This window comes from Hippocampus bargibanti, linkage group LG14, assembly GCF_051943395.1.
Source record: "Hippocampus bargibanti isolate YZ-2025 linkage group LG14, ASM5194339v1, whole genome shotgun sequence".
NCBI lineage: Eukaryota > Metazoa > Chordata > Actinopteri > Syngnathiformes > Syngnathidae > Hippocampus > Hippocampus bargibanti.
The window spans coordinates 8,127,703-8,153,632 of record NC_142747.1 but is presented as its reverse complement, the minus strand read 5'-3'; the positions used below and the strand labels follow the sequence as shown (position 1 = coordinate 8,153,632).

At 40.8% G+C, this 25,930-nt stretch overlaps 1 protein-coding gene across 1 annotated transcript in view; it reads right to left on the bottom strand.

The window, feature by feature from the left end:
• Window positions 1-14,312: 14,312 nt before the first annotated feature.
• Window positions 14,313-25,930, bottom strand: part of kirrel3b (kirre like nephrin family adhesion molecule 3b) — a 183,840-nt gene continuing 172,222 nt past the window's right edge. Inside the window, exons 15-17 of the mRNA XM_089013637.1 lie at window positions 25,537-25,652; window positions 24,709-24,795; window positions 14,313-20,710 (exon numbers count right to left, since the gene is read on the bottom strand). Coding sequence (XP_088869763.1) covers window positions 20,249-20,710; window positions 24,709-24,795; window positions 25,537-25,652 — 665 coding nt within the window. The 3' untranslated portion in view covers window positions 14,313-20,248. The remainder of the gene's footprint in view (window positions 20,711-24,708; window positions 24,796-25,536; window positions 25,653-25,930) is intronic.

Genomic DNA, 25,930 nt, shown 5'->3' with positions numbered 1-25,930 from the left:
GAATTGTGATAAATTTCTTCATATCTGAAGCTCCAGTGGAGTGATTAAAGGTCAAAGCAAGACTAAAAGTACCTTATTTTCTGATGTACAAGACAGACCAAAAAGCCTTGATTTTGTTCAAAAGATGACCCTGCGCCTTATACACAGTTGTGCTTTATATGTGAAGTAATCTTCTTTTCCTTTCGGCTTTTCCCTTCAGGGGTCGCCACAGCGAATCAATGTCCTCCATCTATCCCGGTTTTGTGCATCCTCTTCTCTCACACCAGCTACCTTCATGTCTTCTTTGACCACATCCATAAACCTCCTCTTCGGTCTTGCTCTCGGTCTCCTGCCTGGCAGTTCAAGGCTCAACATCCTTCTCCCAATATAGTCACTCTCTCTCCTCTGGAAATGTCCAAACCATCTCAGTCTGGTCTCTCTGACTTTTTCTCCAAAGCCTCTAATATGAGTTGTTTATATGTGAAGTAATATTGAGCAAAAACAGGACTCGCAACTGCTGTCAGAAGGCACCGGCTGCATTTCCCGCCCGTAGAAGAAATAGTGCGTGACCCCAGCCTCTCCTTAGAATATGGTGTGCATTATATTTGGACAACCTTTATAAATGTGTATATATTTGGTAAACTTTTTTCATTCATTGAAAGTGCGTCTTATAGTTCGATGCGTCTTAAATATGGAAAAACGTTTGAAATTACAACATTCATTGGGTGTGCGCCCTATACTCCTGTTCACCTAATACACCGGAAAATACAATACTTGCTAAAAATAAAGTCACTGGTTAAGATCCTATGAGGCTTCTCTCATATTATTTTGCCAAGATTTGGATTTCAAAAGTATTATTGACTGGACGTGACTGCAGTCCGTGGGAGGCACATCGGGTTCACCTTTTTCTAAACTTAACAAGCATTTGGAAGATAAATTATATTGAACAACAAAAAAACAAATAAGGTTTCCCTCGGACAGGATGTAACTTTCTTTTATAGGTTGGTGGTCATATATATGTAATGATACAAAATCAGTGGGGGAAAAAACTGCTTCTGTTGATGGAACTCTCGGAGTCAGGGAGGACCATGTTGACACTGGTGATGTCTGACTAGCAAGGTAGTTTTGCGCTGAGCATTTTCTCTGAAGGGAACAATCGCAATGTTCTACAAATTCATGTGTGGGAGGATAATGCTGGCAACATCACCACCCTTGATTGTCATTTGAGACTACAACAAAAGTTTTATTTATTTTTTGTTTTTAATTTCTGATTTACATGACATCAGCCTTACGAGTAGATAGATGAGAAGGTTTCTTCAGCTGTCATCTGTACTTTTTTGAAGGTGTCGGACGTTTCTCCTCCTATCCAAGAGGCTTCGTCAGCGAACTAAAATCTTACTGGTGGTATCTGCCCTATTTATATATCCCTAATGTCCAGACATGGCGGCGCCGGAGACAGCTGTGATAGGTCCGTACTCTCAGGTTGGGGGGAGCAGAGGACCACTCCCTGTGGCCCCACATATTGTTCCTACATTCCTGATTAACGACTGACCTGTTTGCCCCACTCCCTCCGGTATCACCTCATTAGCATTACGAATATTGCCTAACCTGTTTTGCCTAAGTAGGCTATTGTATGAACGATACAAATTGAACCTCATCCCACCAGACCGGTTTAATGAAGGATTTTGTTGTTTTATGTCTCGTTATATCGATATCGGTTATATCGATAGTACTGCTTATTACGATACTATTCCTATGAACGCAAGGAGAAAATTTACATGCCACAGGATCGGATATATCGATAGTCCGGTTATATCGATATTTTTTCCCACTCCCGAGAATGTCGATATAACGAGACTTTACTGTATATATATATATATATATATATATATATATATATATATATATATATATATATATATAACGAGACTTTACTGTATATATATATATATATATATATATATATATATATATATATATATATACAGTAAAGTCTCGTTATATCGATATCGGTTATATCGATAGTACCGCTTATTACGATACTATTTTCATTTCCCTTGCACATTTCTAGTCTTTTTATGTATAATTAGTACCGTTTAGTACGATACCCGGTTATGACGATAATCGGTCGCGCTATTGGTCGACTTGGCCGTGTGACTTTGTCACGTGACACGCCATCGGTCGCGCCATTGGTCAACTTGGTCAGGTGACTTGGTTACGTGCCCAGTACCCGTGTAGCAGAGCCATTTTCATTTTCAGACGCTAGCTCGTGTGTAGCAGACGAGATTGAAGTGTTTGTGTTAAAAGGTAAAAATGGGAAGCAGAAGAAGATTGATGACTTTTTTAAATTGTATACATAATACAGTAAGATGTAAGCGTTGCAGTTTCCCTGTTGTGTTATGTACATGCCCACTGTACTGTATATGAATGCAATCGTTTTTTGCAACAATGTTTCTTGTTTTGTCTGCTGAAGCGCGATGATTTTGAAAATTATTAACATTCCATACTGTGTATTAAAGGACAGCCGATGTCACTTTTTATTCAAATGCAAATAAAAATGACTTCACGCCAAGACGTCTTGCATTGCTTGTGAATCCAAACAATGGCTTCAGATTCGGATAATATGCTTTCTTGTTACACGTCCAGTTATGAATATGTTTCAAATACACTGTAGTTCTGAAGATTAAAGCATACATGTTTACAATCATTAAAGAATTATATGTGCCATTTTGAGGCAACATTGGGGGAACAGCTCCCAAAAAAAAGGGAGCTAATGGCCAGCTCCGTTTCTTATATGGCGCTTAGCTGCCCTCTTTTGGCGGCTTTTGTTTAATGCAGTTCGGCGCAGGATCGGATATATCGATAGTCCCGGTTATATCGATATTTTTTCGGACTCCCTTGAATATCGATATAACGAGACTTTACTGTATATATTCTAAAAACAAAGCTTTTGGAAAGGTCATAGGGTAAAGGAATGCTCAGAAGGGTGTGCAGAAACAACCGCGATGGTGCATCAATGTTGCTTTTTCATTTTGAGAAAAACATGAACGCACATTGTCTTCTTCATCTCTAATGATCCGAATGAGGGGTAGGGGGTAGGAAAACTTCTGGAACTTGTATAGTGTTGCCGTTTTTTAATGGCTGTTTACAATCTCCAACCTTACAAATAAAATGGAAGCAGATTCAAAGCTCTTTTGTTTGTTTCCAATTTCCAAACTTAGTACAAAGCAACGTTTGTGTATTAACTTTTGAGATTGGCGCTCGAGTTTCATTATGTTTGTGTGTTTTAATTTTGCATTGTATTTTTTGCGTGTTTGTTTTTTGCCTTTGCTGTTGAGTTTCGCTATTTGTTGTTATTTATTTATTTATTTATTTGTTTGTTTATTTTTGATTTCATGTGGTTTTACGGCATTTAGTATACCCAAATGAATCGAAAATGTAATCGATAACTTATTTAGACAATCGATTAAGAAAAAAATGTCCCTTGCAGTTCACACTGCCCTCCTGATGGACTGTGAAGCAAAGTAAATAAATAAATACATGCATGAATAAAATGCACCAACTGCTGGGTTATATCCCATCACTGACTGTACGAGCACGGCCGGCGTGGGGTTTGTATGCAATCGCAAGGCCCGTATTAACAAGTGCAAAAGCAGCACCATTTGGCTTTCAAGGCAAAATAATGTGCATCCATTATCTTTGCATTCTGATATTTATTGCAGTAATTTTCAGTCTACCTTTCTCAACGACTGCTTAATATGACTTTAAGCTTTTTTCTTATCATCTACTGTTTCATTTTTGTCACCCTCCCAGGGTTGATTGTTGCTTTTCTACATTAAATGATGGCACTTCTGCCCGTAAGATGCTCTACATGCTGTTTTGGGAGCACGAATTCACGCGACGGATCAAGAGCTTTTTCATAGGAATGTTAGGCTCATTAGAGCCATGACTCACTGTTTTTCTGTACTTTCACCTCTCCTGTGTTGAGCATAGGCTTGGTCGAAACCCCAAGGCTTATTAACCCCTCCTGCCTCCATTTTCCACGCTTGTGTGAATAATTAAATACCCCACCCCCTCCATACACATACACAGCCTCGTGGAACAATTAAGACATTATTACACCCTCTGTTGGACCTCATGCTTGGGGCTGATGTGTCACTGGTGGGGGTTCGGTCGCATTATTCTGTTCCTCATACCCGCCCGTTGCAAAGCAGTGGCCGGTTTGACCCATTTTACACTCTGGCCCACTTTTGCATGAACGACACACACAAGCACATACACCCACACAGACTTGCCGCGTCCTGGCCTCTAAGCAGGCAAAAACATGTCTGTGCCAGCAGCTGTGCAATGTGGGACACACATGAAATGGTAAGTGTGTATGAGGAGCATCAATCAGGTCTGGACTCCATTGTTGACAATGGCCTAAGCAGAGCTGGTTTTCTCTCTTGTGCAAATATCAGACTGACCAACTGACCTGGTTCGGTTTGAGAAAATGGTCGCTGTTCGATCCCTAATGAGGAGGAATGATTTATTTCAGTAATCTGAGTGGTAAAGCCTGTTTTTGTCCAATCCTTGGATCCTTCGATATACTTCAAACTACCTTCGTGGATCGCCGATGGTGTCGTGGTACTCGCCTGACTTGTGTGCAGGCAGCACGGAATTGGTTCCCACTCAGTGATAGTGTGGAGGTGAGTGTGAATGATTGTTTATTGCTATACATGCCTTTCGACTGACTGAAGTCAGCAACTTTCAACAACCCCTATGCAGGATAAGCCGTGTTGAAAATGGATGGGTGCGAACTGCATTTGTAAAATGTCAGCATGCCAACAATTAAATTACAGCAAGCCCCGCGACGGAGATGGCATCTATCACATCATTACAGGCATGGAAGATTAAGTGGTTGACATTTCTCCTCACTAAATTGGAACAAACAGCTCCAGTATAACCAATTGTCTTGCAACAAGTCGCTTCGAACCTCATGCACATATACGGTCATCCTTGCTGAGCCTGTGCAAATATCAGTGACGTGCGGTGAGGTTCATGGCTGGTGAGGCACTGACGTCATCATAGTCAGATTTACAAACATATGAACTCTACAGAGTAGTTTATTCACCATTTGATTGGCAACAGTTAACGTATTTTGTTTAAAATTTCATGTCAGCATTCTTTATATATACAAACTGTAGCATAGAAAAAAATAATTAAAAAAAAAAACTTTTTATCGTGTTACCTTTAGTCCATGCGCCGCTCCTTCTGAAGAAAGGCATCGATAACTTCTTTGTAGAAGCCTTCCTTATCTTTCTTCAATTTTAAAAGTCTCTCTGTCTCAACGGAGATCACTGCCAGTGAAGAAAGTCGTCCTTGATCAGTCTTGTTCCGACTGTATGTTTTCAGCGCTGAGAATGACAATCTCGTCTACTTCTACAGGAACAAATGGAGCTGCACCGATCTCCTTTTTAATGTCATTTCTAATGACATCACCAACTGCTTCAATTAAATCGTTCTGTATTCTGTTTCACAGGCTAGAAAATATAGTGGATGTCCCAAAATGACTCGCTAGCCTGTCATCTTTCTGAGCGAAAGCATGTAATAGTTCAACATAGTTGCCACGATGAGCAGAGCCTTTACTTTCATCATTTCCAGGAAATGCCAGCTGTTGTTTGGCAAGGAAACTGTTACGTTACTCGAGGCAAGGACGCCGGGCTCGAGTGGCGAGGGAAGGAGGGAAGGAGGGAAGGCTTGGATCCGAAATGCAACGGCGAGACAGAGATCAGGGTAAAGTCTTTTACTGAGACACGCATGCAAAACAACAAACTCATAAATTGGGGAATGTGCGTAAAGGCAATGGAAGAAATAGCGAACCTGACAGCAAGGTAGTAGTGGGGGTGACTTCCGAAATATTCCGACGGAGACTGAATAGCGCAATCGGCAGATATAGTCAGAAGGCACAATCACGGGAATGACAAACAGCTGTGGGAACCCAGGTGCGTGATGATAGGAGGGGCCGTCTCCAGGGAGCAGCGGAGGAGATGACAGGAGGGGCGGGGCGCGCCCAGGACGGCGACGAGATGTGACAGAAACAGGTGGCATTGATGAGATCTTTTAAAATCTCCCGGTTCTCCTTTACCTTAGCATTGTGGATGCTGATGTTGAGTCTTCGCTCATTTTTGATGAGGCTCCGTTGTAAATTTTTCAGGTCGCAATATCCTATTTGAGTCCAGACATTGTCATAAGTTGAGAACAGAAGGCAGGAAAATCAGAAAAGGCGGTTTCTTGCTGGACATCCACACAGCCAGCCTTTTCGTGTGTACCAGTCCGCCTGAAAAGAGCGAGTATTGTGTCCCGTTGTCTGAAGCAAACATTTTAGCTCCGGTGTTGGTCTTCCTTTAATTATTACCTCCTGCTTCGATTGAAAGTCCAGTTTAGAAAATTATTTCAATTTAGATATGTAATCCTCCATTCTGAAAGTGAGGCCAAGCAACACGAAAAAATGACTGCAGGGTTGCACTTTACTTGCTAACTGTTTACTGTAGCTTTCTGTCTCTAATTCTATTATTCTGCAGCCGTGGAGTCGCAAGTATCTCTGGAATTACAAGCGCCCCCTGCCTGTCATGAGGCGGGAGAACTGTTTGCCTCACCTACGCACAGCGTTTTGATAAAAAATAAAACAAAATAAACACTGTAGTACAGTGTTTATAATGTACAATGACTCTACATTATATACACCAGCTAAACTGTAGAAATTTAGTTCATATACTAAACGTGTTTGAACGCTTTAATAGCGATATGCAGAAGGACAGCAATGCGGTCTCACTGCAGAGCAAGCCAGCACAGTAAGCATAGTGATTGCACAATCCATGGTGAGGATCAGCCGGCTGGTGCCTCACTGCTCGTCTCTACTTAGTATTTGAACGGTAAATGTGAAAACGCACACTGCAGCCCTGGTTTGGAATCGCTGTCTCTCAACTGCAAGCCATTCTACTCGCCACGTGAGTTCGCTTCCTTTATTCTCGTTGCCGCGTACATCGCGCCACAAGCTAATGCTAACGCGTGTATGCAAACGCTAGCGGACCATGTAAACCATCTCGAAATAAAATATCCAGAATCACCCCTGATCATTTTGGGCGATTTTAATCAAACACGTTTAAACCGTGAACTTCCCAAATATAAGCAGCATATTGACTGTTTCACCAGAGGAGAAAACATTCTAGATCATTGTTACACAGCACTCAAAGGCGCATACCGGTCTGTTGCGCATGTAGCATTGGGTCTTTCTGACCACTATTTAATCCACTTAATTCCCACATACAAACAGAAACTCCAATGTGTAAAACCGGTAGTCAAGACAGTTAAAACATGGACAGATGAAGCAAAGTTATCGCTACAAGAATGCTTAGACTGCACTGATTGGAGCGTCGTTGAAACTTCAACGAGCACATTGGATGAATACACAGACACTGTAACATCATACATCAGTTTCTGTGAGGACATCTGTGTACCAACAAAGTCCTTCCGCTCATTCAACAACAACAAGCCATGGTTCACTCCCAAACTCAGGCAGCTTAGGAAAGAGAAAGAATCCGCATTTAAAAGCGGCGATCGAGCAGCTTACAAACTCGCCCGAAACAGGCTGACGAAGGAAATTAACATCGCAAAGAAAAGTTATGCGGAGAGGCTTAACAAACAGTTCTCCGCTAACGACTCTGCATCGGTGTGGAATGGCCTGAAAGCAATAACAAATTATCGTTTACCTTCTTGAAAGTCCAGTTTAGAAAATTATTTCAATTTAGATATGTAATCCTCCATTCTGAAAGTGAGGCCAAGCAACACGAAAAAATGACTGCAGGGTTGCACTTTACTTGCTAACTGTTTACTGTAGCTTTCTGTCTCTAATTCTATTATTCTGCAGCCGTGGAGTCGCAAGTATCTCTGGAATTACAAGCGCCCCCTGCCTGTCATGAGGCGGGAGAACTGTTTGCCTCACCTACGCACAGCGTTTTGATAAAAAATAAAACAAAATAAACACTGTAGTACAGTGTTTATAATGTACAATGACTCTACATTATATACACCAGCTAAACTGTAGAAATTTAGTTCATATACTAAACGTGTTTGAACGCTTTAATAGCGATATGCAGAAGGACAGCAATGCGGTCTCACTGCAGAGCAAGCCAGCACAGTAAGCATAGTGATTGCGCAATCCATGGTGAGGATCAGCCGGCTGGTGCCTCACTGCTCGTCTCTACTTAGTATTTGAACGGTAAATGTGAAAACGCACACTGCAGCCCTGGTTTGGAATCGCTGTCTCTCAACTGCAAGCCATTCTACTCGCCACGTGAGTTCGCTTCCTTTATTCTCGTTGCCGCGTACATCGCGCCACAAGCTAATGCTAACGCGTGTATGCAAACGCTAGCGGACCATGTAAACCATCTCGAAATAAAATATCCAGAATCACCCCTGATCATTTTGGGCGATTTTAATCAAACACGTTTAAACCGTGAACTTCCCAAATATAAGCAGCATATTGACTGTTTCACCAGAGTAGAAAACATTCTAGATCATTGTTACACAGCACTCAAAGGCGCATACCGGTCTGTTGCGCATGTAGCATTGGGTCTTTCTGACCACTATTTAATCCACTTAATTCCCACATACAAACAGAAACTCCAATGTGTAAAACCGGTAGTCAAGACAGTTAAAACATGGACAGATGAAGCAAAGTTATCGCTACAAGAATGCTTAGACTGCACTGATTGGAGCGTCTTTGAAACTTCAACGGGCACATTGGATGAATACACAGACACTGTAACATCATACATCAGTTTCTGTGAGGACATCTGTGTACCAACAAAGTCCTTCCGCTCATTCAACAACAACAAGCCATGGTTCACTCCCAAACTCAGGCAGCTTAGGAAAGAGAAAGAATCCGCATTTAAAAGCGGCGATCGAGCAGCTTACAAACTCGCCCGAAACAGGCTGACGAAGGAAATTAACATCGCAAAGAAAAGTTATGCGGAGAGACTTAAAAAACAGTTCTCCGCTAACGACTCTGCATCGGTGTGGAATGGCCTGAAAGCAAAAACAAATTATCATTTACCTTCCCCCCAAGCAGTGTACAACAATGGTATGGCTGATGAGTAAAATACATACTTTTGCCGATTTGAAAAGGACACCACCATTTCCCCTGTCTGCCCACCATTACCAGAAACTACCGTATCTCCGCCCTCTGCCCTACAGATCCACGAACTGGACGTTAGACGGCTCTTCAAGCAGCAAAAGATCAAGAAAGCTGCAGGACCTGACAGAGTGTCCCCCTCCTGCCTGAGAGTCTGCGCTGACCAGCTGGCTCCGGTCTTCACACAAATCTTCAACAGATCCCTGGAGCAGTGTGAAGTCCCATCCTGCTTCAAACAGTCTACTATCGTCCCAGTTCCAAAGAAAGCAGCACCCTCGGGATTGAACGACTATAGACCTGTTGCTCTGACGTCTGTGGTCATGAAGTCCTTTGAACGCCTCGTGCTGAACCACCTAAAGAACATCACCGGACCTCTGCTAGATCCTCTTCAGTTTGCCTACCGGGCAAACAGGTCTGTGGAGGATGCAGTCAACATTGGACTGCATCACATCCTCGACCACCTTGACAACACAGGAACCTACGCAAGGATCCTGTTTGTGGACCACAGCTCTGCGTTCAATACCATCATCCCAGAACTCCTCATCCCCAAACTTCTCCAGCTTGGTGTGTCCCCCACGATCTGCAAGTGGACCCTCAGCTTCCTGACAGGACGGACACAACAGGTCAGACTTGGAAATATATCATCCACAACACGAACCACGAGCACTGGAGCCCCGCAGGGATGCGTCCTCTCTCCATTGCTCTTCTCTCTCTACACGAACGACTGCACCTCAACGCACCCAGCTGTCAAATTCATAAAGTTCGCAGACGACACCACGGTCATCGGTCTCATCAAAGACGGCGACGAGTCTGCGTACCGACAACAAGTGGAGCAGCTGGAGCTCTGGTGCAGCCGTCACAAACTGGAGCTGAACACGCTCAAGACAGTTGAGATGATGGTGGACTTCAGGAAACATCCATCACCACAGCTACCCCTCACACTATCCAACTGCCTGGTGTCAACCGTTGAGACCTTCAAGTTCCTGGGAATCACAGTCTCCCAGGACATGAAGTGGGAGGTCAACACCAACTCTATCCTGAAAAAGGCCCAACAGAGAATGTACTTCCTGAGGCTGCTAAAGAAGCATGGCCTGCCACAGGAGGTGCTGCAACATTTCTACACGGCTGTCATCGAATCCATCCTGTGTTCTTCCATCACCGTTTGGTTCGGGGCCGCCACAAAAATGGACAAAATCCGACTTCAACGGACAGTTAGGACGGCGGAAAAAATCATTGGCACCGCCCTACCCACTCTCGAGGACTTGCACACTGCAAGAATCCAAACTAGGGCGCGGAAAATCCTACTGGACCCTCCGCACCCTGCCCACCACCTTTTCCAGCTACTCCCCTCAGGCAGGCGCTACCGATCCATGCGCACCAAATCCAGCAGACATTTAAACAGCTTCTTCCCCCAAGCCATTAACTCTTTGAACTCTTTCAACAGTAGCCAAAATGGAACTGTATAGTGCCACTTAGCAGTTTTTTTTGACAACGATACTAGTGCAGCGTGTTCTACCGGAAACAAATTCCTTGTGTGTTCTACATACTTGGCAATAAAGATGATTCTGATTCTGATTCTGATTCTGAAAATTCAGCGATTTTGAAAAAAATCCTAAAACGGTGAAGTTAAATGGACAAGAACTTTAAAGTACAAATCACTAAATACATATAACTGTTTAATTTATTTTTTCATTTGATATTTCCATGACAGCTTTCCATGATGACAGGTGAGGCACTGCCTCCCCTGCCTCCACTGACTGCACGTCACTGGCAAATATATATATATATATATATATATATATATATATATATATACAGTAAAGTCTCGTTATATCGATATTCAAGGGAGTCCCAAAAAATATCGATATAACCAGGACTATCGATATATCCGACCCTGTTTGCATGTAATTTTCTCCGTGCGTGCATAGAAATAGTATCGATATAACCGGGACTATCGATATATCTGATATCGATATAACGAGACTTTACTGTAATAATAATAATAATAATATCGATGAGAAGGTTTCTTCAGCCGTCATCTGTACAAATTTGAAGGTTTCGGACGTTTCACCTCCTATCCAAGAGGCTTCGTCAGCGAACTAAAGTCTGACTGGTCGTATCGGCCCTATTTATATATCCCTAATGTCCAGCCATGGTGGCGCCGGACACAGCTATGATAGGTCCCTACTCTCAGGTTTGGGGGAGCAGAGGACCCCTCCCTGTGGCCCCACTGATTGTTCCTACATTCCTGACTAACCACTGGCCCATTTCCCCCACTCCCACCGGCATCACCTAATCCGCATTACGAATGTTGCCTAACCTGTTTTGCCTAAGCAGGCTATTGTATGAACGATCCAAATTGAACCTCACCCCACCAGACCGTTTTAATGAAGGATTTTGTTGTTTTATAAGAATCACTTTTTTTACCCCCCTTTCAAACCATCTATGTTCTTTCGCTAAGATTTTAACCTCATTGTCGTCAAATGAGTGGTTGCTAGCTTTTAGGTCCAAATGTACCGATTGAGGCCCACTTGTATTATCCCTGCGATGTTGATAAAGTCTTTTTTTGAGAATTTGTTTAGTTTCCCCAATGTACTGCTCTTTACAATTTTCATTCTTACAATGTATGGAATAAACTACATCACTTTGTTTTTCATTTGGTAGCCTATCTTTTGGATGCACTAATTTTTGCCTTAACGTGTTTATCGGTTTGAAATAAGTAGTAATTTTGTGTTGCCAAAGGACTCTTTGTAATTTTTCAGAAACTCCTGAAATGTAAGGTACTGCTAGTCCTCTCCTTTTTGTATCTCGAGAATTATTGGTTTCATTCCCTATTCTTTCTTTCTGACATTTGTTGAATGACCACTGAGGGTACCCACAGTTAGTGAGTGCTCGCCTGATATGTTTTGACTCCTTTTCTCTACCTTCAATGCTAGTTGGTATTAGTTTAGCCCTATGCTGGAGGGTTCTGATAACTCCTAATTTGTGTTGTAAAGGGTGATTAGAGCCAAAGAGTAAGTATTGGTCAGTGTGTGTAGCCTTCCTAAAGACTTCTGTTTTTAGCGCTCTGTCCTCTTTTATAATTACTTTACAATCCAAGAAGGCTAGTTGGTTCTCTTTAATGTCCTCACGAGTAAATTTAATGTTGATGTCTACCGAGTTGAAGTGATCTGTGAAGGATTTAATTTATTGTTTTTTAATTATGACAAAATTATCGTCCACATATCTAAACCAGTGTCTAGGTTTTCTCCCCGGGAAAGATGTGAGGGTCTGTTTCTCCATCTTTTCCATGTACAGATTAGCCACTATGGGTGAATCTGGTGAGCCCATAGCACAACCATGAATTTGTTTATAAAATGTCTCCCTGAATTGAAAATACGTAGTATTAAGGCAGATTTCCAATAATTGGCAGATGTGGTCCAGTTTAAGTTTGGTTCTTTCATGCAGAGAAACGTCCGCCAGCAGTCTCGTCCTCACCACTGAGACTGCTGCTGGGTTTGGGACAGATGTAAAGAGAGAAGTCACATCGTAAGATGCCAATGTTTCCTTGGGTTCCAATATGAGGTCTTTGATACTCTCTACAAACCTTGTGATGTTCTCTACGTGATATTCTGTGTTACCAACCAACGGAGCTAAGATAGTTTTTAAAATATTTGGCTACATTGTATGTAGAGGAGTCAATGCTACAAACAATAGGTCTGAGGTGGAACCCTTCTTTATGTATTTTTGGCAGGCCATAGATACATGGCGTGGCCTCTCCCGGGTATAATCTAAAATACAACTGTTTGTCTATATGTTTTCCTTTCTCTAACTTTTGGAGAAGGTCTATCATTTCTTGTATCTATTGGAAGGGTCCCTTTTTAGTTGCTCATAAGTGTTAGAATCACTGATTAACCTATTTATTTTGTCATCATAATCCAATGTGTTGAGAAGCACTGTGCATCTGCCCTTGTCTGCTGGCAAAATAGTAATATTTTTGTCTTTTTGTAGAGTAGTTAACGCCTTTCTCTCTTCTAATGTTATGTTGGACGGAGGTAGTTTGGCACTACTGATAAGGGCTGATATTTTAATGCGTAGATCATCTGCCTCTGCATACGATAGTTTGTTATTTTTAATAGACGATTCAGTAGCTGTGATGTAATCTATTGTCGGTATTGTTTTGGGAGTCACTGAGAAATTTAAACCTTTGGTTAGTACCGCCTTTTCTGTCTCTGAGAGATCTCTGTCTGACAAATTTTTGATCCAATTCTCCCTTGAAATCTGCTCATTCCTAATTTTTCGCATGTTTACCAGTAGCTGGGATTGTTTCAGTAAAAGTAATTTTTGAAATTTACCCTTTTGTCTCTCTTTGGTTTTGCTGTGGTGCCTCATATATCCAGATTTAGTAAATTCACACACTTCCTGATAGATTTTGTGGGTAAGTTTAGTTTGTAATCGCTGATAATAAGTTTCTATTTCTGACTGTTTGTTTTTTATCTCTATGTTAAGTCTCCTAATCCGCAAATTTAGAATTTTCCTAGTATAATTTTGTTGCATTTTATCGGCTAAGTATCCGGGTTTCAGGGGTGCTTGCTTCAAGCATTTAGGAATGAACCGGCTCTGTCTACATCTAAGATTGAATCTGAAGTGGTTCTTTAAGTCAGCTAATTTAGCTGTGTCCGGCGCCGCCATATAAATAGGGCCGATACGACCAGTCAGACTTTAGTTCGCTGACGAAGCCTCTTGGATAGGAGGCGAAACGTCCGAAACCTTCAAATTTGTACAGATGACGGCTGAAGAAACCTTCTCATCGATGGACCACTCCTGTACGACTGAGAGCTTACACAGACGAATAATAATAATAATAATAATAATAATAATAATAATAATAATAATAATAATAATAATTATTATTATTATTATTATTATTATTATTATTACCAACTCAAGCTCACGTAGTGTTTGCAAATGAAAATGCTTTCACAACAAAAATGTTCTCATCTGAATTACAAATGTTGTAGTTGTTCTGTGACCTGGCGTACATTGTATTCTTCCCTGTATACTAAATCACGGTTATCCCTGCTGGGCTTGTCCAAAACCTTGAAACAATGTTGGCTCTACTGGTTTTCCTTCTTGTACACACATTTTTTAATAAAGAAAACATGTACTGGGTGGAATAGAAAATGCAGAAATCTCTTTAATTATGATGACACGCTCTACATTTAAAATGGCATTGTACATACAAATTTGGGCAGCATTATGGACCGGTGTATCTTTTATCGACTTTACTAAAGACTTGAAACTCATTATGAGGCATTCAACAAGTAACCGGGAGCCTTGTGTCTTTCTGGAGGGCTCCCCATCAAGTGTTGTGTCGTCGCCACAGGTTCAAGCTCAACTTTGGCATCTCTTAAAAAAATAAATCACTTTGATTTTGTTTCTCCCATCGGAGCAGGGCAGGACCCTCCCTCGTATGCGTTCTGGGTCTTTGTGTTCATTCATCTCCACTGCGAGACAAATGAGGGCAAATCCAATCCAAATCCAATCTGTTATGCCCACATATCTGTGTGCTGCTTGATGTCAGACAAACACAAAGCGAACAGCCAGCGAGGCGTCTACAGGTGAATGGGATGCATGGGCTTTGGCTCTCTTAGTGGTGCATTCAAGGCCAGTGTGTCTGTGGCCATGGGACGATGGAATTGGGACAGATGGCTGGCCTATCAAATATTTATCACTTTGCTGTGCGCTCAGCCTGTTCTTACAACCAGGAAAATGCTTTATTTACTGGGGTTGTGGTGGTCACTGCAGTAGCACCATTTACAACCGGACTTATTACGTGTGTTGTTTTTATGCACCTCGCAATATGAGAACATACCTTGCAACCTTGTATTCTGAAAATGAAGGTATAATGCAACCGTGCGGTAACATTGAGATTGCCTTGACTCAGTCTGCATCTTCATTCAGACTGAGTAATGCAAAGCCCTTTGGGAAAGAATGCCAGAAGGAAACTTGGGCCACCGGCACATTTTCGGCCATTTTATGTTTCGTACTTATGAAAAACAAGTTAATAAATAAATGAAGTACAGTCCGGATGAGCAATTACAACAACAAAAATCTGCTTTCATGAACTCTCGAGGTTACTGGCTTTCAATTTTTTTATGTATTTTTTTAATTACATTATGTTGCTTGTTTTTTTTATATTTTTGATAAGCCCTAACCAATCATGTCTCTTATTTTTCCTGTTTCTGGGAGGGGGGGGGGGGGTGACATATTTTTTGACTTATTTTCTTTTGGGATGTTTAGGATGAAAAAACAAACAAACAAAACACAACCCTGCCCCCCCCCCCCAAAAAAACTAGAAATACTGCTTAACATTACAATTTGCTGTTTTTAAACACAGTGTTATGTCACCTAATGTCTGAATTATAGAAATTTAATCTGCCATACCCCAATCAGGTAATCGAATACTATACCAACTCAACAAATCATTTTCCTCAGAAGTCATGGAGTTGCAGATTTGTTCAACTTTTTGAAGCATGAAGTACATTTCTTGATATATGATTGGTCCAACTTCAACAACATACAACTTTTAGGGAATTTGATTTAATATTACAAAAAACATCCAAACAACACGGATGCTCTTTTAACCCTCATGTTATGTTAAGGGGTACCATTTTACACATTTACATTTCTGTGTTGACTGAAGCACTGGATATCCTTTCCTTTTCCTTTCTTCAAAATAGGTCTAAAATATCCCAATGGGATAGAAAATATGTTGTCTCTCTTTTCAAGTACTATGTATATAACATTTCAGAAACAGTTGTTGCTGATGTCACCTATTATTTGACTGTTTTGTGTGGATTTTTACATATGGGTAAAAATGACCCACAACATAACTTATTTTTTTTGTCAACATAATATGAGGGTTAATCACATTGTTCGTTTTTGTTTCCTCTTGTGTGGCACAATTGATTAGTTTCTGCATGTGTAAAAAAAACAGTCATGTACATAAACCTAACCATAATCAGCGAAGCAGTGGCAAAGAGAGCACCAAAATAAGCAGGTGCCACCATGAGAAGAAAAAAAAAACATGTTGGCGTCTCTCTCTGACGAATTCAAATAATCATTCTTCATTTCACTTCAAAGCAATCTCAGCTCAATCCAAAGCTTTTAAAAAAACAAGAAGGAATTTGGCTCAGTGAAAATATTGCCTGGACAATTTGTGTCATGGTATCAAGTGAGAAAGGAAAAGGAAAACAGAGGGGAAAAGAAAATATTATACAAAAATAAACATTTCTACATGTGTCAAACTGTGCAGTGGTGACTTATCCATTTGTATAAATGAATAAATCACAGGCCCTATCTTACAACCATTCAATTGTTTTTAAGTGCTGTTAACAACAGTTTAATTTTCTTTGAAATGTCATGTTTGTGGTTGATTGGTAAACCATGACAAAACCGTTCTTAAGAACACCCGTATATTGTTGTTGTTGTTGTTTGCAAGTTAGTCAGTGGGTCATTTTTTATACTTGTACTTTAATTATCTTTCCAAAGCTCAACGGATGGCCAAAGATGTGACATCTTGATAAAAATAAGTTTGACATTTTTGGATTCCAGACACTTCAAGGAAAACCAAAACTTTACTGTGTTATTCATGCCACTCGTTGTCCAGGGTTCATCTGTTTTTTTATACTGCGAAACCCACAAACTTCCACTTCAGTATATTACAACACAAAGCGTGACAACAACACTTCACGGATTCACTTCGCAACATTATTTTGCCTTTGTAGATGCACTTTATATGTCTCCCCCCTGTGCCTACTCTCCACTCTATAAATTCAGATTTTGCCCATAAAGTGCAAAAACAAACGAAAACAAGCATTACGTGGTGAACCTCTGCCAAGGTTGAAGCATTTGTCATCGACAAAAGTCAGCGGTTGAATCGAGGCTATCGCAGTATGGAAATATTGCTCCCATGAATCCAAAACAAAGTCAGAATCGATAAATTATTTTGTTTTCTTCATCCTCCCTTCACCTCTATGTGCCCTCTGCCCATCTCACCACGATGGGATGCAGAGCTTTCAGCCGCTCTGCTGCCAAACTCTGGAATTCTCTTCCACCCAACATCTGCAATATTGACTCCCTCCCTATTTTCAAGGCTCACCTCAAAACCCACTTGTTTAAAATTGCTTTCAATGTATAGTTCTATCTGCTATTTTATTATGTATCATTTTACTTATGGTTTTATTGTTATGTGCTTTGTTTTATTGTTTTTATTGTAAAGTGTCCTTGGGTGTCTTGAAAGGCGCTTGAAATAAAATGTATTTTTATTATTATTATTATTTTAGTCCAAAGGTTTTTTTTTCTCAAAAAAAATGTAAATTTCTCCACTGTGAGACTAATAAAGGCATATCCAATCCAATCCAATCCAAACCAGAAATTATTCATTGAAGATATTCAATTTGCCAAATTTGAAACAAACGTGGTCAGATAGCTTTCAATACATAAACATTTTTTTCTCTTTATTTTGAAAAGTTATGGATATTTGTCTTTCAGGTGAAATTTCAGGATTAGACTAAATTGTATTCAAACGTTTACAGGTGAACTGAGTGTGACCTTCCCGACAATTTTGAATGCACATGTCCAACAGTTAAAATGTTAACAGTTCACAAAGGGTGTTTGATTGTTGAACCAATAACCCCAAAACGTCATTGGTTCATTTAGTGCCTTTGTTCTCATCATGCTGTTCACATTTTGACATGATCTGACCAAAACTGTACACTAGCAGTGTATAAACAATTATTTTTGCCATGGTGACGCTTCAAACATGGCATCAGCAAGTTGCAACAGATTTATCGATGTGGAAGTGTCAGAGAAATATGAAGAAAATTGGCATCTTTTGCCCACATCGCATGTTGGTGACATCTGCATTGTTGAAAAATGCCCCGGGAGACTGGAATATGAACACCTCTCAATCACTGACACAGTTTAGGGACGCAAGAGTCACGGCAAATGTCACGTCAGACCATTTGAAACCGTTTACATCGTCATGGGCTGCATACTAGACAACCCGCAAGGGTACCTGACCACAACACCCCAGGACCTCAATGCTCTGAGGGTGCCCATTGAGGAGAATGGAATTCCATAACTCGAGACAATGAGGGCACAGGACCAGTTCTGGAGATTACATTTATTTGTTGTGGTGTACTTACTGCAGTGTGAACTTTTTTCATAAATCCCACCTGAAAGCCAAATATCCGGATATGTTAGACATTCCAGTGATTGACATATTTCACAAAAAAACAACAACAACACAATTGCGCACTTTTTCAGTTCAAAGTTCGATTTTTAGATTTCACTTCGCAGTTTCACTAATCAGTCATTTCAGTACGACGACAATAAAATCAACTGAAATAAACAATAACTTATTCACTGCCATATGCTATCCAAAATTAGACCCCCTCCAGTGCCGGTTTTTGTCATTTTTACTCAATTACAGGACCCACATTATACTGAGTTTTAGGACTACATAAACATTCAATGCAACTTAAGAAACCTTCAACTCTATTATTTCATCACAGTAAGAGTTAATTCCTAAATTATATGTATCTGGAGTTATCTGAGCTTGAAAGGAGGGCGGGTGTACAAAATGGAAATGCTCCCGCCTAGTGGAAGGGAAAACCATTGCCAGAGGTCTGATCAGCGCTTTCTCGGCATCACCACGCAAGAAAAACCAAAACACGAACAAATTCAGGAATAACCCTCCACGTCATGTTTTCAATTCTCGAATAAATTCAGGAATGGCAGTGAATGAGTTAAAAATCAAAGTAGGCAGCTCGGTCGGTAAAAAAAAAAAAACAACAACAGTGATATTATATATCTAAATTTTCCACAGCGAATCAGTGTCCTCCATCTTCAGAGGTTTGATCCGCATGTTTGTTTTGGCCAAGCTTTTACGTCGGATGCCCTTCCTGACAAAACCCTCTTTATTGATATTATATATCAAAATAATAAACAAAATAAAGATTTATTGAATGCAAACTCAAGAAAAATGAGTCTGGAAATGTGTCACTCTTTGTAGGTATTCGTATCTTGGCATTCAGTGCCTGTTCATCAGTAATACTCACCACACACGGCAATAAAAACACATAAATAATAATCAGTGTTAACAATATGTTCACATTTCATTCAACATGTATGGCTGATGATCTCTGATGCACCAGACGTTAGTTTACAGGCTGTATTTGGTTCCGCCATAGAAAACGCCACATCACTTCTACAAGGGAGCTGAAATAGAAGAATCCTAGCTTGCTTAGTCGACATTTTAATTGACAACACATCAAACAGGCCTCAAGGAAAAGTCGAAATGTGATTTTTTGGGGGACAATGAGAAATATGTTTGTCTCTTTCAGATTCAGTAAATAATTTACAGTCATATACAATATGTACACCGATCATCTTTCATCAGAGCGTCGATGTAAAACTCAAGACTTGAGATGGATTGAAAATGTGGTCTCAGCCCTTCTTTATCGTCCGCCTCTGTGGCCCAAATAAAACACTTCCTCTGAACGTGTCTGCGTGCTCCAGAAGTAGTAACAAGCTAAGGTAGGGGGCTGGCGATCGGTGGAATGCGCCAAAAAAACCCGTTCACATTGCAGTCACTGTGCTTGAAACTGCAGTATGTTAAAGAGAAATAGGCAAGTAGTTCCCACTTGTCCATTTTTTCTCAAACACTGATAAAATGACAATGTTTAAGCACTGTATTTGAAAAACGCAGCGGATTATCACACAAAGCCTTGCCGTCTCACTTTCCGTTCATCCGCCGAAAAATGGCACGTGCTATGTCAGGTCAAAATCCACGCTTGGTTCTGTCTGTGTGTTGGCAAATACAACGTCTGTGGCACTAAGCAAGATTACGAAAAAGACAATAGAGACAGTGTGATGAATTAACGGGCCAGTATAAGGCTTCTTGACCCACACTTGAAGACTGAAGTTTGTAAAGTAGTCACCACATGATCAAGCCAGCCATCTTCTGCACCTTCACAAGGACATGCAGTTTCACGCTGAAGGCTGGTTCACACCCTGTCAACCCACATCGCCCCCTATACCCAACTGTCAGACATGGGTCTGCATGCGCTTCTGCAGGGGCCGGGTTAGATCTGAGTTCTGTGACGAGGACTGGGAGTAGTGGGATGACGAGGAAGCCGAGGCCTTGCTGTCTTTGTCAAACTGCACGTAGCCGTCCGGCTTGCTGTAACTGCTCCCGCTGCTGTCACACTGCGTGTCGATAAATGAACTGGAATCGCTTAATGATCCACGTTGGAACTCCCGTTCACATAGCTCAATGGAGCTGCTGCCCATGCCCAAAACGAAGCGTTGGCCGTAGTCATACAGACGATTGGGGCCAGCTCCCAGCGTGGAGTAGATATTGGTGAAGGACATGCCTGTCGGTACTCTCTGCTTGCCTAGGGTGCTCGAATTTGTCGGATTCCTCCCATCAGCGGACTGGTTCCCCGCCACGGTTGGTGTCGGGTGCTCATTGAAGGTGTTGACGCTGTAGTAGCCATTGGTTGGGTCCTATTCGGAAAGGGAATCGGGGTGTTTCAGATGTCGGGTAGCTGTTCTAGCAAATTACCGTATTTTCAGGTGTATATGGTGCACTGGGTTATAAGGCGCATCTCCAAGGAATGGTGTATTTTGAAACTTTTTCCACATATAAGGCGCACCTTCAAATAATGAAAAAAAGTTTTAAGTTTTCCAATGATAATATATATATATATATATATATATATATATATATATATATACACATTTTCCGAATATAATGCACACCATACAAGGTTCTATTGTAGATGTTGGGGTTCCATTTCACATATTCCGGCATGGACAGTGCACTGATTCTACAGGGGGAAATTGAGTCGGTAGCTGCTGACACTCGTTGCGAGACCTGTTGTGGTTCAATCTTACTTCAAACTATAAGGCGCACCTGCATGAAAGCGCAGGGTCGTCTTTTGAAGAAAATGAAGCCTTATGGCCACGCTTTATACCCTAGAAAATAGGGTAGTGTATTTATACACCTGAGAATAATTCAATGGTATTTTCCGCTTAATAAAACACACCCAAAAGCCTTTATTTTCTTGAAAAGATTAGATTGCGCCTGATACGCCGGTGCACCTTTTATGTGATATTGAGGTGCAAATATTGTCAGCCACCACCAACTCCATTTCACCTGTCGAAGAAGTTATCCACGGTCAATGCCGGGATATATAAAACATCTTTTCACTTCAACAGGTAATTTTTTGTTGGTCGATTTGGCCATCATTTTCTTTTTTGACACAATCATTAGAAATGAAAGATTTCACATTTCTACTTGTTTTTGTATTTAGTGTCTCAAAAAATGTTTATTTCTGAGAAAAGTCAAGGCCAAAATATTCCAAGAAAACCCCTTAGGAAAATTTAAATTTTTAAGAAGGACGATTGGTATGCTCTGAACATTATTTTTATTATTGTAATCTGATCAACTCTGATAAAACCCTGAAACATTTTCGATCTTATAAAAATGCAGAAAATAGAGCCCATTATACTATTCAGTATTTTCGTGTTTGTCATAAAAAAAGTAAAATTACAGTGAAATCCTAGCGTTGATTTATAGTTTATATATAGTCGATGTATAGTTAAGTTTGAAAATACACTATTCACTGGGGGTACGCCGTATAGACCGGTAACACAAAATATAAGCAGATTCTTTCTTTTTTTTTCTTTCAGAGTGTGTGTGATGAATGGTTGTCTCCTTGAAGCTCAACAGAAGTCGCGGTCAAGCTTGCGTTATAATTACCATTCAAGACGGCAAATAAATTAGGACACACGCTGCAATGTGAGTCATGGCCAACTATGATAAACTATTGGGATTTAGTCAGCCCCATTCAAAGGTAAAAATCACGCTTCCCACTAATTAAGCACGCCTGGTGATTCACAGTTTGCTCCGCAATGTGTCACCGCCAAGTTCAATCATACACCAGCTTTAATTGGAGCCAAACACCATGCCGTGTCTGTAAAATCAAGTGAGCGCCGTACTAAAATGGATTTTGTGCCGAGAGCGGTGCCATTGTTGGCGCACTCGGGTGCAGGCGCCTCACTGTCACCAAAGGTCCAGTTAGGGGCACGGATGTGTATGTGTGTTTACTTGATGCCAGCGAATGTGAATGACAAGCAGAGTGAGAGGCAAATCCCAAAAGAAGGACCCTCCTTAATGGGGTAAATGAGAACAAGACAGACGAGAGGATCCTTGTGAGGGGTGTCCGCATCAGACGGCGGATGAGGAGGTGGGGGGTGTGTGCGTATTTCGTTTCGCTTTAATTCAGGACCAGCTTGGCCTTTAAGCCTGCTGCCATTTAGTAACGTGGCAGGAAAATTAAATGCAGTCTCTGAGAAAAATAAGAGAGCAGGTAAATATTGCAAAAAACACACACCGGGGAGTCTCGGACAAAACTCTTGGGAGTCTGCAAATTCTGCTAAAGGCCACATTGACTACCACTGGGAAGGTACAGTGACTATGTTGACCTTCCCTACGGGATTTAGCCGTTGGGAGACAATTAAATATTGTTCTGTAGCACTTGCTTGCAGCAACAAACTGGTCACATCGTGTTTGAAAATTGTTACATAGAAATTGATCTTCAAGAAGAAACGTCGACTGAAAAAATCTGTCCTAGTTGATATATGGAAGCATTCTGATGAAAAGTAACGGAGTGAGAGGGGATTTGGTGGGGATCCATTCATCCATTTTTCGTACTGCATATCCCATTTAAGATTATAAGGAAGCTGGAAATAGATTCCCAGATGAATTGATGCAACAGAGAAACCACATAAACATGAAACATGATTAGAACCCGTTAGTTACAAACAGAAAGGCCGCATATTCAAATTGAAATTTTTTTTGACGTACACAGTATGTTACCATTGGGATTCATATATCTATCTATCTATCTATCTATCTATCTATCTATCTATCTATCTATCTATATATATATATATATATATATATATATATATATATATATATATATATATATATATATATATATATATATATATATATATATATATATATATATATATATATATATGGGCGGCCCGGTAGTCGAGTGGTTAGCACACCGGCTTCACAGTGCAGAGGTCACCGGTTCGCGTCCCGGTCCGGCCTCCCTGTGTGGAGTTTGCATGTTCTCCCCGGACCCGCGTGGGTTTTCTCCGGGTCCTCCGGTTTCCTCCCACACTCCAAAAACATGCATGGCAGGCAAATTGATCACTCCAAATTGTCCCTAGGTGTGAGTGTGAGAGTGACTGTTGTATGTCTTTGTGTGCCCTGCGATTGGCTGGCAACCAATTCAGGGTGTCCCCCGCCTCGTGCCCGAAGACAGCTGAGATAGGCTCCAGCAACCCCCGCGACCCTAGTGAGTAATAAGCGGTACGGAAAATGAGATGAGATGAGATGAAATATATATATATATATATTTGGGTGGGACATGAAAGCTAATTTCAAAGCAGAAGAATGCTACTTAAAGGACAACCGACGTCACCGGACAAGTTGTGTCCATAATTTGTAAAATGGCTTCAAATGTTCAAATGTTGAAGTTGGACCAATCATATTTCAAGAAATGTACTCCATGCTTCAAAAAGACTCGCGCTGAACATTCAGCAAGTCTTGTTTTTGAGTTGGTGACGAGTCCTCACGTGACGTCAGAGAAGGACCGCCTACTGACCGTTAAAAAGACGCACTGTAGCGTCTTTCCATCACGTCAAAGTATTTTGCTGTACTGTTTTTTTTTGAAAACCGTGTGTTACATGAGTCAAAGCTCCATGGAATGAATTTATCAGCCTGTGGAAACGGGCTGATTCATTCTTCACAGCTCGGTGGCCATTTTCTTGCCTCTTTTTGGGTGAGACATTCCCCCCCCGCCCATTTGCCTCAAAATGACACAGAATAAATTCTTTAATCGATTGCAAACATGTATGCTTTCCACTTCAGAACTATTTTAATCATATTCATAACTGGATGTGTAACAAGAAAGCATATTATCCGAATCTGAAGCCATGGTTTTGATTCTCCAGCAATGCAAGACGTCTTGGCGTGACGTCACGAACTGGGGGCGGGACTTCTGAAAATGCCCAATTCGCAACTTCAATTTTTTTTTAAGTCATTTTTATTGGTGTTTTGCATTTGAATAAAAATATCATACTGCATGTTTTGGGTATTTTAGATGCTATAAAACGTTTTTCTGATGTCAGTTAAAAAACAAAAAAGTGACGTTGGTTGCCCTTTAAAGAGTAATTTTGGTTTAATTAATATCCACAACTGCCACTGTGGAAGTAATCCAACCATCCTCTTTATCATTTTAAAGGCCCGTCAGGATCAAATATGTTGAACAACCATATGATATATTATAAATTGCAGGACCAATTCCGAAAAAAAAACATTTGTATCCATATAAGAATAAAAAAAGACATCCAAAGTAGGTTTGACATGAAAGCATTTCTTCTTTTGGTGACTTCACGCTATCATTGATCAAGCGCTGTACCTTAATGTGCTGATAGTCTTTCTCTTCCTCTTGCAGAACCTCCAGCTGCTTCAGAGCAGACTCCTGCTGGAACTCCCCACGTTCCACCTGCAGGAAAATCAGGCGGTCTGAGTGCCTGCAAAAACTCGAACGTTCAATGTATAAAAAGACGTCGCAGACAGACCACTCGGAATTTTAGCACGTGTTCTTTCTTTTTCATGCACTGTCTTCTCTCAGTGCATGCAATGTGAACAATTTGTACGAGGACAAGTTTTCTCTTGACAAAAGTGCAATTTTGTAATTTTTTTTTTTTTTTGTGTGTGTATGGTCCCTCTTTCCTACAAATACCCCTCGCCCCGAGCAACGCACACAAAAACCTTAGCCTTGGTATGGCTCCAAAAGCATTTTTCTGTCCTGCAGGCATGCAGCTATACAAGTACACCCACTGTAGGATTAGTCAGTCAGAATAAACATTGGAAACAATATTCCCTGTAACATCATATCGATAAATTTAGCCTCAGAGCCTTGACTCCATGTCTTTTTGTTGTGTCCTTACTCATAAAATAATGAATTCCACAGCACGTTACAGCACGTTCATGATGCTAACCGAGGCTTGGGAAGATCGTGCATCGTGATAAAACCGAATTTTAATTTAAAACAGATTCTTATTTTACAGACAGTGTATTGTCGGTGTTCAAATACCTGACATGTAAGGTAAGAATCTGTTTTAAATTAGATATCAAGTAGACAAGATGAACTTAAGACAACTAAAACCGAATTTTGTTTTGATTTCTATCGATGATAAAGAAGTCCAGATTGGAAGGAAAATAGTACGTTGGTGACACTCACACTCACCATCAGTTGTTTCATGGAGGCGTGCTCTTCGTTTTCTCGAGCGGCGTTGTGGTCTTTGTGTACAATTTCCACCCGGATATCGTTTTTCGCAGACACGACTCCTTTCAGATCTGTCAGAAACAGATGGCACATTTATCTCAATAAGCTTGTATAAACACCATTTTGTATTGCTTGACATTCTAATTTCCCCTTAGTGCTCTTTGCAATATGACAGATTTTCATGACTTGGGTTTGTGATAACTCCCCCCACCCCTTCCAAAAAGAACAATATACAACAAATATTAATCACTCATTTCCCGCCATGACAACATTATCCCTCCCTGCATACATATGCAATCTCACACAACCCTTTGCGATTGCTCGTTGCGTTCGGGACAAAGCGGATGAT